The sequence below is a fragment of the Callospermophilus lateralis genome, chromosome 9, assembly GCF_048772815.1.
Source record: "Callospermophilus lateralis isolate mCalLat2 chromosome 9, mCalLat2.hap1, whole genome shotgun sequence".
In the NCBI taxonomy this organism is placed as follows: Eukaryota; Metazoa; Chordata; class Mammalia; order Rodentia; family Sciuridae; genus Callospermophilus; species Callospermophilus lateralis.
Genome location: NC_135313.1, coordinates 10,627,628 through 10,639,973, shown reverse-complemented (window position 1 = coordinate 10,639,973; position 12,346 = coordinate 10,627,628). Strand labels below are relative to the sequence as shown.

At 39.6% G+C, this 12,346-nt stretch overlaps 1 protein-coding gene across 4 annotated transcripts in view; it reads left to right on the top strand.

Annotated features, from left to right (window-relative positions):
• Positions 1 to 12,346, top strand: part of Daw1 (dynein assembly factor with WD repeats 1) — a 39,690-nt gene that overhangs the window by 10,493 nt on the left and 16,851 nt on the right. Inside the window, exons 3-7 of one of the 4 annotated variants that reach the window (XM_076866452.2) lie at positions 194 to 200; positions 2,189 to 2,368; positions 3,821 to 3,879; positions 5,380 to 5,502; positions 9,283 to 9,382. In XM_076866452.2, coding sequence (XP_076722567.2) covers positions 194 to 200; positions 2,189 to 2,368; positions 3,821 to 3,879; positions 5,380 to 5,502; positions 9,283 to 9,382 — 469 coding nt within the window. The remainder of the gene's footprint in view (positions 1 to 193; positions 201 to 2,188; positions 2,369 to 3,820; positions 3,880 to 5,379; positions 5,503 to 9,282; positions 9,383 to 12,346) is intronic. The other 3 variants (XM_076866453.2, XM_076866454.2, XM_076866455.2) reach the window with 3 other exon arrangements.

The following is a 12,346-nucleotide window of genomic DNA, read 5'->3' as shown; positions in this document are numbered from 1 at the left end:
GTGCAGGTAAACTTGTATATGAGAGAGTAATTTCCAGTTGGAGATTCAAGAAAAACACGGTCTATGTTTTAAAAGTATAGATCCTTGGGTGACTTCATAAAAGACTCGTGGGGCTGCAAATCTAGGAGCTCTAAATGCTTTGATATTCTCCTTAGGCTGCCACAGTCACTTGGTAGTACCATGCTGTGAGGAGGTGTAAGGGGTGGCCACCTACAACCATGGCCGTTCACTCATGATAATCTAGGTGTGATGGTGTTGGAAAGTAAATATCTCAAAGTTATAAAGTATGGATCTTATTTCTAGTTTTTCCCAAGAATCTGGAAATATTTGTGCTTATAAAAATACTTGCATTATAGATGACAAACTGAAGTTATTATATAAGAATGTAGCTATTAGAATATTGCAGGACTGGATGTCCAGATTAGGTATTTGGTTAATGCAGATATTGATAGCAAATCTGTTTGTATTCACACAATCTTTCCAAGAGGCACTAATTATACTGTTATGAAAGTATAATTCTTTTGATAATTGCATAGCTCAGAGTTTATCCATATAATGGTTATAAATGGTCTCTGATTCATTTCTGTTCAAAATATTCACTACTTTTCCAAATACATAATTATTTTTGAGAGCTGGGATCATATTTTACACTCATAGAGCCTAAGCTAGGGTAGGTATTCAACAAGCAACTGAACAAACAGGTTTGCCTTGCATAAGAATGGAACTTAGGGAATCTTTTAATTTAAGAGGAGGGGAGGGGATGCTTACCAGAGATCACATTGTAGGAGCTGATGCTGAGACAGAGTCAATGGGTAAAAGGTTTTTTGTACAGTGACATCTGTGACAGATGATCACATGCAGTGAGACCGAGCCGAAGTTGCCATCTGTTCATGGTGATGCATAGTGGACAGCAGTCTGCAGAGCCAAAGGGGAACCTGCAGCAAAGCATGCCGGTTAGAGGAGTCACTCATGGGACAGAAATGGCCAGGCTTTTGCACGGCTCCTTGCTCAGCCACGGGCTGAGGGTCTCCTAGGAGGGTCTTGCCCTGGCTCCAGTGCTGAAGTTGGCCCTGAGGGCTGCAGTTGGAATTCACCAGCCAGCCAGACTCCTCTCCAGTAGCTGGGCCTGGAATTATTTTTTGATAACACACAGTGCATCTTTCAAGCATGCTTATGACATAATTTGAAAAACAACTCTATTTTGGGTGCTCTGTGGTAGAGAGACATTAATACTTTCTTTTTGAATTAATACTATTCTTGGAGGAACACATTTTACCAAAGTTTCTATGTATTATTTGAATACTGGGAAAATCTCTCTCTCTCTCTCTCCCTCTCTCTCTGTATGTATGTGTATATATTTTAAAGATTAGTTCTTCTTCAGAGAAATAGTATAGTCCAGAAGGACTATTATTAATCATTATTCTTCAAATGTTTATAGTGAGGCATTTTATCTTGAAGTCTAACTTTTCTGAATTTCAGTTCTACATTTCTAAAACAGTTAATGATGAAAGTGTTACATTAGCAAGTTGTTATAGTATTAAGATAACATATTTAAAACAGAAAATATAGTACCAGGAATACTCAATATAAGTTCAATGAAAATAAGTTCAATGATTGCAGGAGAAGCTCAGGAAAACGATAATGAGTTCCTTACACTCAGAGTTGGGACACTATACCCTTAACCTTCCTAAGTGTCTTAGTCTGTTTTGTGCTGCTCTAACAAATACACCTGAGGCTGGAAAATTTCTGAAGAACAGAAATGTTTATCTCACTGCTCTGGAGGCTGATAAATTCAAGATGGAGGTGAGAACAGGTTTAATTTTCTCTGCTTCCAAGAACACACATAGAGTTGCATGCTCTGGATGAGAGGAGTGCCATGTCCTCACAGCAAAGAGCAGAGAGCCAATGGGATAAAATTCTTTGTCTGACCTGCCCGTGATTTCCTCCATGCCTGGGGGCCCACCTCTCAGTGCTGTTGTGTTGGCAATTTCAACATGAACTTTGAAGGGAAAACACACATTCAAACCATGGCACTCGGTGAGCTCCCCAGAGTCTTGGCACTCCCTCCATGAGAAAAATTTTTCCAGAAATCTCTTGGAAACAGGATGGTATTCTTAAGAACATATAAATGTTATGCTTCATAAAGCAAAAAACATCAGTTCTTCATGAAATGAATGTATGTGCAATTTTTGACATGAAAATGTTTTTGGGGGTGAATTTCAGTACTGATGTCAGTGCTTTGGTGGAAGAGATCAAGAGAGCAGAACCTTTGATCACAGCCTCACGGACAGAGCAAGTCAGCCTCTTGGTGCAGAGATTGCAGGAGAAGCTCAGAGAGAACAGCAACCACAGCTTCTACCTGTTTAAGGTAAGGCCTGGTTAAAAATCACTGAGGGAAGAGTTTTGTTGAAGTAATTGATGCTTTATGAACTCTTCTTTTCCTGTAAATAGTTTTCTATTTCCTTAAAAATACTTTTTTTTCCCAAGAAAGATTCTTCCTTGTGGTTTGCTTCAGTGCCTCAAGCATTTGCTAAGATTGTTTTAATAACTGCTTGTTGAATAAATGAGTAAAAGACAACATTTATTTCTTAAGATATTAAATGAATATTTGTAAGTAATTTAGCTACCCTTTATAATGATAAATTTAAAGAGTTATTACCATAGAGGTGGTTTTAGGTTAATAAATTATTAAAATTATCTTTCAGAGTAATTTTAAGAAGTCATGGTTCATATATATCAGCATTTCATATTTTCTGCTTTTATGTCAACTAAACTATACTAATATTCAGTAAATTATTTATTAATATGAATTATATAATTGAAATTATATAGATATGCTTATTTTTCTCTGTAGTTTTGATAACTAAATTAAAATCATAACAAATGTGGTCATTTTAGTACTCTTAAAAACAGTTTTTTATTTAAAACTTTTAAATTTAGTTTATTCTAAAATTCCTTCTTATCACACTGATTTTAATGCTTCAAATATAATTATGATGATAAATATAATTAGCATTTATGCTCTCCTCTATCTGATATAAAGTATCCAGGTCTTTGGTCATCAGCCCTTCATTTCTCTGGAAGGATGAAGCTATTTTTATAATATCTTTACTTCCAGCAGGTGGCACTGTCTAACTACTAATGTGAGCTCTATTGCTACAGTGATCCTGTAATTTATCATCCAAAGGGAACATTTTTCATAGTTAAAGGGGCACTATTAATAGTTACATTTTGAGAGCAGATATAGAACTTTCCTGGTCTAGATAATTACTCTATTAATAGATTATTCAATTTTTGAATATTAATTCAATGAATATTCGTTAAGCAACCACTGTATGCTAGACACCATAGGGAATGAGAGATAAATAAGATATCTATAGACTGTAAAGGAGTTTTAGAACTCAGAAAGCAATAATACATTGTAAAAACATCTTTGAAAGATATTTGATGTATTTCGTATAATACTTTTTATATGTATGTTTATATATATATACACACACTAAACAATATGCATTTTGTAAAAAATATTAGGAATTAGTGCAATTTGCTATCTTATTTAATAGCTATAACTTATTTAGAGGTAAATTGGTACTGATGGAAAACACAATTGTGTTCTGTAATTATCTGTAAGTACCACATGTTTGGTTTGTCTTAATAATAGGAGGTGCCATTTTTCCTCATTTGTTAGGATATTGAATATTGTCCGTTTATTACATATAATTAAAACAACATTGAATGTTTTTATTTGTTGGAAGTTAAAATAAAAATTAACTTAATTGGGTTTGAATCCAAAATAAATGGTGTTTTTTTTCCGTTGAAGGTTCTCCGAGCACATATATTACCATTGACTAATGTTGCACTTAACAAATCAGGCTCATGGTAAGGTTCTCTTTTTATTTTCAATCTTTAATAATCAAGGGATAAAAATGTTTTCAGTGTTTGTCAAACATTCCAGTTAGTTAAGTAGCTAATATGTTCATTTCTGTGATTTTTGTGTCCTACTGAACATAGAAGAGAAATGTAAGCACTTTCTCCTTCTCTTCTAATCTAAGTTTCCTATGATATTTGTAGCATCTTAGGTAGAAAGCATACTGGGGTCTCAGAAATATTATAGCTGTGAAGCATTTGACTCAGGAATAGGTCAGCTGGGGAGATCTCACGGTGGCCTTGGCATTTAGGGCAGACAAGGCATCATCGTGGCTGGTTGTGACCTGACAATTCAGAGCAGGTAATTTACTTTTGGGGGTGTGATGAATAGAACTGTCAAGGCCATGTGCAGGAAGTGCCCTTGATGAGCTTACAATCTGAGGTGATAGGTAGGAAGGATGGGGTAGAAGGTGTGTATGGACCCTTGAACATGAATGTAATTACACCTGATTGGTTTGCTAAGACTGCACACACTAAGCAGTTTTCACAATAGAAATGTATCAGCTTGCAGTTCTGAAGGTTAGAGGTCCCAGGATAAGGATGCTCCTTCTGAGGGCTGTGAGGAAGACTCTGCCCCACACCTCTGTCCTGGATATTTGCTGGCAATTAAAGCACCATCCTTATTATGTCATCATTTTCACATGATGTTCTTGCTGTGTGTCTGCTTGGTTCCAGATTTCTCTTGCTTATACGAACACAAGTCCTACCAGATTAGGGCCTTACTCTACCCAATATGATCTCCTCTTAACTAACTACATATGCAATGGTCCTATTTCCAAATAATCACATTCTGAGATACCAGGGGGTTAGGACTTCAGTATAAAAATTGCAGGAGGACATAGTTCAACACATAGCAATGCCTATGGTTCATATGTGTAGACTTGCACATACAGGTCTGTTTCTAGCAAAAGATGGAGGAAAGCCAGACAAGAAGCCAGAAGGAAAATGCCTAGAAGAGAATGGTTTTGTTTAAGCAAGAGATGAAGGTAATGGACCTGGAGAGAAGTGGCCATATTAGGGTGTATTTTGAGATGGCACTAGTAGAATTTACTGAGAGCACACGTGTGGAGTGTGTATGGGGGAAAGGAAGATCAAGGGCAACGTGGGAATTGTATGATCTGTAAAACTGTGAGAAAGATGCTGTCACAGAGATAGATGCAGAGTTTCATAAGCTACTGCTCATTATATATCCTGTCTAACAGTGTAAGAATATATACAATGGAGGGTAACCATTGTTAGAAGAACCCCTATTTTATATAGGGACTTCTTTTATTAGTTGGAATAAAGATAATTTTCTAAATCAAGAGATTTAACTATTGTTCTTAATTTTGTTGTTCTGCACACATGATTTCCACTGAGAAAAAGTAAAACAAAGGAATTATCCTGTCAGTGAAATCTGAAGCCTCTGTTAACATACTGCCATCCTGCGTGTTGTCTGTGTTTCTGTGTTAGCTTTATCACGGGGAGCTATGATCGGACATGCAAGCTCTGGGACACTGCATCTGGAGAGGAGTTGCACACCCTGGAAGGTCACAGGAACGTGGTTTATGCCATAGCATTCAACAATCCCTACGGGTCTGTTCTCTCATTCACTTACTCCTTCAATTCATGAGTTCATTCCTCTGTGTATTGGGGGTGGAAGGGAAGACAGTGCATTGCAATGTACTGAGTGCCTGTTATGTGCTTTAGCAGCCTTTCAGTTCCTCCTTCAGCTTAAAAAGCCTTTGGGATAGGTATTATTTTTATAACGGTCAAGCTCTGTTGTCCTTCCCAGCATCACACTGTGGGGAAACGGGGAGCTGGAGTTCATGTTCAGCAACACTGTCTCTGCCCTTGAGATTCCCCGGGAGGCAGTTCCTATAGATGAGTGGAGCACTGGGCAGGTGGCTCTGGAGAAGATGAGATAAAAATGCACCATATAATATGCACGAGTTAATTTTCATTCTTGCCAGGTAGAAAAGAATGCATGTGGTAGCATGCTAAATAACTGTGCCAAGAAGAGCAGAGGTACTTACACACCACTCTCTGCTTGGCTGAGGCAGCAGAGCAAGTGTGCAGTGTGTTCTGTCCTTCTGCACAGTGTACTACTGATGCCTTGGCACTGGGTGTTTTACTGGTGAGGTATCCCCCAGCTGGTCTCTTCCACAGTGAGGGCATGAGCCTATCCAGGGCTAGTTGTATGTACCCATGTACTGGAATTTAATTACACAAATTATTGAAATACTACATAAACTAATGAAACGTGAGTGTGAAAAGAAAGCTGTTGTTTTCTACAGAAAAAGATAAACCTTTGAAAAAAAATTGTTACTAAATGAAGCTGTAGAGTGATCAATGTCAAATTAGAAAATATGGAAAAGTTCTGCACTTGAGCCGGGCACTGAGCACACACCTGTAATCCCAGCAGATTGGAAGGCTGAGGCAGGAGTACTGTGAGTTCAGAACCAGCCTCAGCAAGGCTCTAAGCAACTGAGCAAGACCCTGTCTCCAAGTAAAAACTAAAAAAAGAGGCTGGGGATGTGTCTCAGTGAGTAAGCATTCCTGGGTTCAATCCCTGGTACAAAATAAATAAATAATAAAACTTCTGTACTCAGATTGTTCTGTGAGTATATTTAATTTTTTTGAGTTTCTCATTCCATTTTAAAGAGAAGAAAATCACAAACTGTAGAGTTTTGATAGGATTTCTTAACAAATGATGAACTCTGATTAGTTGACCTGTAATCAAAGGGCGCCAGCCTTTTGTCAAGAGATGGTCAAATAAGTGTATATTCATACTTATTTGAGTAAAAAAATTGAAGATTATTATTTTCAAATATCAAAAATAACTTTAAAATCTTTTTTTCATGATTGTTCACTTAAAGTTAGTTTTTCCATTAATGAAGCTATTCAATAAATATGGTTCATTTACAATGAGTTAGGACAAAACAATAAGTGGTTTAAAAGCCCAGAGGAGAAGAAGACTATGATTTCTCCTGGTTCAAGTGTCTGTGAAGGTGATGTGGGACTAAAGCCTAAACCTGGATGGTGGAAGGTGGAGGAGGGGCGAGGACTCTGGGAGGGGCCGTCAGCAGCTCAGGATGGTGAGGTGTGGAGTCCTCAGGCCAGCTCAGCTGCCAGGTCTCCAGTGGAATTTCCTCTGGAGAGTCACAGCGGGTGAGGACGGAGCATCCTGGAGTGTGAGCCCTGTTCTACAAGCCTGAGAAGCTTTAGAAGGCTTCTGAACACAGAAGGGGAGCAAGGACTGCTCTTTAGAGGGCTTGCTCTGCAGAGGGAGCGGGTCAAGGGTTTTGGTGGTGGGAAGAAGCCTGAGGCAAGAGGCAAAGAGATGGTTTAGGAGGCAGGGCCATTACTCTGCTCTGGGGGCAATGAAAACTTCCCTGACAGAGTGGTAGAAGAGAAAGGAATTTTATAAAAATTGGATGCACTTAGAGTAGAGATTTTATACTGCAATTAAAACAATTAATATCCAGGTTGCTAATGATATTGTATCTTTTAAAAATGTAATACTTTTCAAGACACATGAATTGTGACTGTACAATCAACCTTAATTGGTGCATTAAAATGATTAAACATTGCAATTAAATTACAGAAAATTTAACTTTATGTATTTTTACTTTATAGAGAATGACAGTTTTTATAATACCTTATTATACTAACTTGTGGAAGTGAAAAATTTTTATTGAAATTATAAATTATACTGGTTCACTGTATAATTCCTACTTTCAGTGCATTTCAATTCTCTATAATATAATGATATTCTTTAATAGTCTACTTACAGATGTGATTTTTTTTGGCATCTTTCTGAGAGCAAAGTTTTCTGAGAAAAAAGTGGTGCAGAATACATTCTGTCCCTTCTGTTGAATTCTACCAAGAGTCCCTGATGAAAATCTCTCTTGTCCAGTTATGTAAATAGTTTTCACAGTTTGATGATTTATTTATTTGCTAATGCAGTATCTTTGAATTTCATGGTCTGTGGGTTTCAGCAGAGTGAGCCAGCCACCAAAGAATAAGTTGGAGTGTGTGTGTGTGTGTGTGTGTGTGTGTGTGTGTGTATGGGGGAGAGAGAGAAACAGAGATAGAGGGACACTTCCACTGATTTAGTGTTTATTTCTTTTATTCATTGGGTCAGGAGTGAATTTTGATTCAATATAATAATTCTAAAAAATGCTGACATTAGTAATATTTATAACATGGATAGAGAACAGTTTGTGGCAGAACAGAAATCAGTCAAGAAATAACGGCCACCCTGAGTCTCATGTATTTGAGGGTAGGAAGGATGGAAAATGGACTGAGGTAACTTGCAGGCCTTTGAACTTGCCTTGATGACATAAAGACGACAGCAAGATGTCAAGGAGAAAGCCAGTTCTGACACTGAGGGGCCACCAGCCTTCAGTGACAGGGGCTTTGGATGGTTTGTGGTGGCTCCCCAGGACATTCTGTCTACACTGCCCTGGGGTGTAGATAGAGAACACCTTGCTTTCCATTAGTCTGAGAGACCGCAGAGACACTATGTGGGTGACCTGGGAACAGAGGCAAAAAGCAAGACTTTAGTGTTACTCTGGGCAAACAGAGACTCGGCCACTGGGCTGGGTATTTATAATTTGCTTTAGGATATGTGTTGGGTCTTAAGGACCCTGTACTTTTGAACAACAGACTTACACATTAAATGCTCACCCAACTGGGTGAACATCTTGAGGACTTGCTATAAAGGCTAAGTATGGGTCAGGAATAAAAGATAAGGCTTTGGTGCCAAGACCAAAGGTTAGCCCAGTGAATCTACCTCTAGCCCTTGGGTGGGGGCAGTAGAGCTGCCCTGGGGTCAACTGGGAGCCTTCGGTTTAAAAGACTCCAGTCTTTACTGATCTTCTCTTTGAATTCTTATAAGATGAGTAATATTGGTGTTGTTTTCCCAAGGAGTCCCTTACTGCCAAACTTCTCGAAACTTTTTTAGCATTTGGTTAATTGGCTTTATATCTTTTTATTACTCTTCTTTTAAATTCAGTGTTACCTTTTAGCAGAATTTTTCTGTGCTGATACAGCTGATTCTACATATTATTGATATCCACATTACTAATTTTCTGAATGAAGCTTTTGCCATATTCATTGTTAATTTCAAAAATTGTTATAATCCCAAACAAATATATTTATTCCTTTAATATAAAAACTTCAACATTGAACATACAAATTAATGCCATTCAGTTAAACCTTAATTTGGTCATTCACTAATACAGGGTTGCTTACAGTTTTAAAAGTGAAGTACAATTCTAAGTAGATAGATATCCATGTGCTGATATTCAGTGTATCATATAAGGTGACTAAATATGTTTCTAAAATTCTTATTTTTTTAAAAAATTGCAGTGACAAAATCGCAACTGGGTCCTTTGATAAGACTTGTAAATTGTGGAGTGCAGAAACAGGAAAATGTTACCATACTTTTAGGGGGCACACAGCAGAAATAGTAAGTATATTTAACATTTTGAAATATATTTTATGTTTCTGCTTGTTTTAGGATTTCACTATGAAAGTACGAGTTCTACTTTTATAATTAATTTTCAAATTCTATCCCAGTATTTTCTTAGTCTGCATGGATTTTATATGGTGGTGGTGATATAATTTAAAAACTACTTAAGTTTTAAAAATCTGCAGGTACTGTCAAAGAGCAGTATTTTGTACTAAGTGGATCTGTGATATGATAAATATGAGTATAATATTCAGCTTTATCTTTTCATTAACTTGTCTTTAAAGAACTGACTTAATATAGGCTGATGAAGTTATTAAAATAGCTTTAAAACAACTTTTAACATTCATTTTTAGGCTTATTATTTTCTGAGTATCATTAGAACTCCAATTTGAATAAATATTCTGATACTCTAAATAGATTTCACAGTTGGGGGGTCCTTGCCCTTGACCATTTCTGTGTTAAAATCTTAAAACAATAGAGAGCTAATTGGCATCATATGGATAACTTAAAAATAAGCAACCTGTTTATTTTAGGAGTGAACTTACGCTCATCCTTCCAGTTCATGGTATATTTATTCCGCAAGGTACAGTTCAGGAAGACATTGTACTACAGGAAGACATTGTAAAATGACCCTGTAGGGGCTTATAGTTTAGGAGCTACTGTTCTAAGACTGTTTCATGTTATAGCTTAATGGTGCCTCCTAGCAACCCTAAGAGGTAGGTTGCCCATCTTGAAGCACAGATGAGGACACTGAGGCATAGCGAGTCACTTGCTTCAAGTCAAAGAGAGACATAATCTCTTTTGTAGAGAGCAGCACATCTCTACACTTCCTTGGAGTTTTGAAAGGTTTTCTTTACATAGAGTTCTTCGGCTGACAGTTATACTTTCCCATAGTTTCCCACTATTAACTGTATGTGAAACGTGGCCTCCAGGAGCCCTATCAGGAAAGGATGCAGTTATTGTCCTCCAGAGATTTTGCAGTTCAGTAGGAGGAGTAGAAGCATCGGTGAGTAAATGCAGAGATGTGTCTAGATGGCGAAAAGTGGGCTGGGGTTCAGTGAGGGCCTGGGGGGTTGTCAAGTATCTGTATCTTTGGCCAGGAAAGGAGTGCAGGGAAGACTTAGAGAGATGACGTGAGCATTGCAGGCAAGGGAGCAGCGCTGGCCAATGCCTGGAGGAGGTGTGCAAACACGCATGTGCCTGGGAGCTCAGGCAGCTGTGTGATGACAGCAGAACCTCCTGACCGTCCCCTGTGAAGGCATGCACACGGTATGCTGCTGGGGGTGTGCCACCCGCTGCCGGGAGTTGAGTGATGGGTAAGGATCCCCAGTGCTGCCCAGCTGCCTGGATGAAGAACCCTGGGGCCTTGGCACACCAATAGCCCAGTCGAAGCCAGATCACCAGGCAGGAATAGTTGAAGTGGGAGAGACAGGCAAAGGCCATCTTGTAGATTTGTAGAGGGCCTGTGCTATGCTGAGACATTTGGGCTTTGTCTTGAGGTCAGGCCATACTGCTGAGGCTCTGCAGCTGGTAGGAGGTACCTCAGCTTGGCTCTCTGGGAAGACTGTGGTGGTGTTCAGGAAAGGTGGGAGGTAGGGGAGGTCAGACATACAGGCCAGTGGGGGACCTTGCTGCTGCCAGATGAGAGGTGATGAAACCTTTTCCTGGGGCAGATAAGAAGAGTGTGAGAGATGTAAGGGAGGGAGGGAGTACCATATGGTTACCAAGGGAGTCTGAGGCAAGAGTGAAAAGGGACACCCAGGGTGATTCCCTGATTTGGGGCATGGGTGATTGGTAGTGCCACTCACTAACTCTATATCATTGAGGAGGAATAGGTTTGCATTCATAGGATCTGGAGTCTTTGGTTGATTAAAGATGCCTGCGTGATACCCAGACAGGCATCCATTTGGCTGTTGGCTCTTTGGAGCTGGAACTGGGGAGTGAGGTCTGAGGAGGGGCCTTGGTCTCCCGGTACCAGTAGAAACCACTGAGCCACTGAAAATGGCCAGAGGAAGGGTTACACACAGACAAGAGACTGACAGAATCCCGAAATATAAAAACGACAAACCTTTAATTGATACACCCCCCTGTCCCAACAACAACAAATAAAAAACAAAACAAAATGAGAAGAAAGAGGAGAAAGCAGAGAACCTTAAAGCTGTACAGATATCAGAAACAAAGGAGTCCACACCACAAGCATCAGGAGGCTAAGTGGGATGACCAACAGAGCCCTTGGGATTGGACCCATCCACAGCAGTGTCAGGACTATTGAAGAGTGAGTCCAAGATGAGCAAAAAGTAATGGTAAATCATTTTTCCAAGGAACTTGGTTATAAAGGGGAAAAGGTAATTGAAATGGGCACCTAGGGTCACAGGAGAATGTGCTTTCAAGTAAGAAAAGCTCAAGCATATTGACAGGCCCCTGGGAAGGATCTAGTCAAGAGAGAAGGACAGCTGATAGGTACATGTCCCCTAGAAATCCACGGAAGGGAGTTCTAGAATGGGCCAAGGGAAGGAAGCTCCCAGCCATAAGGAGAGTTTTCTCAAGGAAGCAATCAGAGGCCAGGTTGTCTGTTGAGGGAGAGTGAGGGTGAGACTGGGGGCAAGAGTGGCAACAGGAGAAGGTGGAGCCAGAGGCAGGTCTAACCCAGTGGGCGGTGGTGCTGAGGCCCTGGGGCAGAGGCGTGAGTGAGCCACACCAGTGACCGATGCAGTTTTCTTAGGCTACCTGGGTAGAGTGATGAGGCAGGAAGGGTGGATGACTGGTTAAAACCCTGGCTTGACAAAAGTTCATGTTCAGAGTCGGTTGGAGGGTGCATTTGAAAAGAAGGTAGGAACTGAAAACATGGAGGCTCTGGCAGGAGCTCTGCTTCCTGGGTGCAGGTGAATATGGAAGATAGAATGCGAGAGGCAGGGATCTCGGGATCTCAGGGAAGTCGAGGAGTCTGTGGCAAGAAGGGAG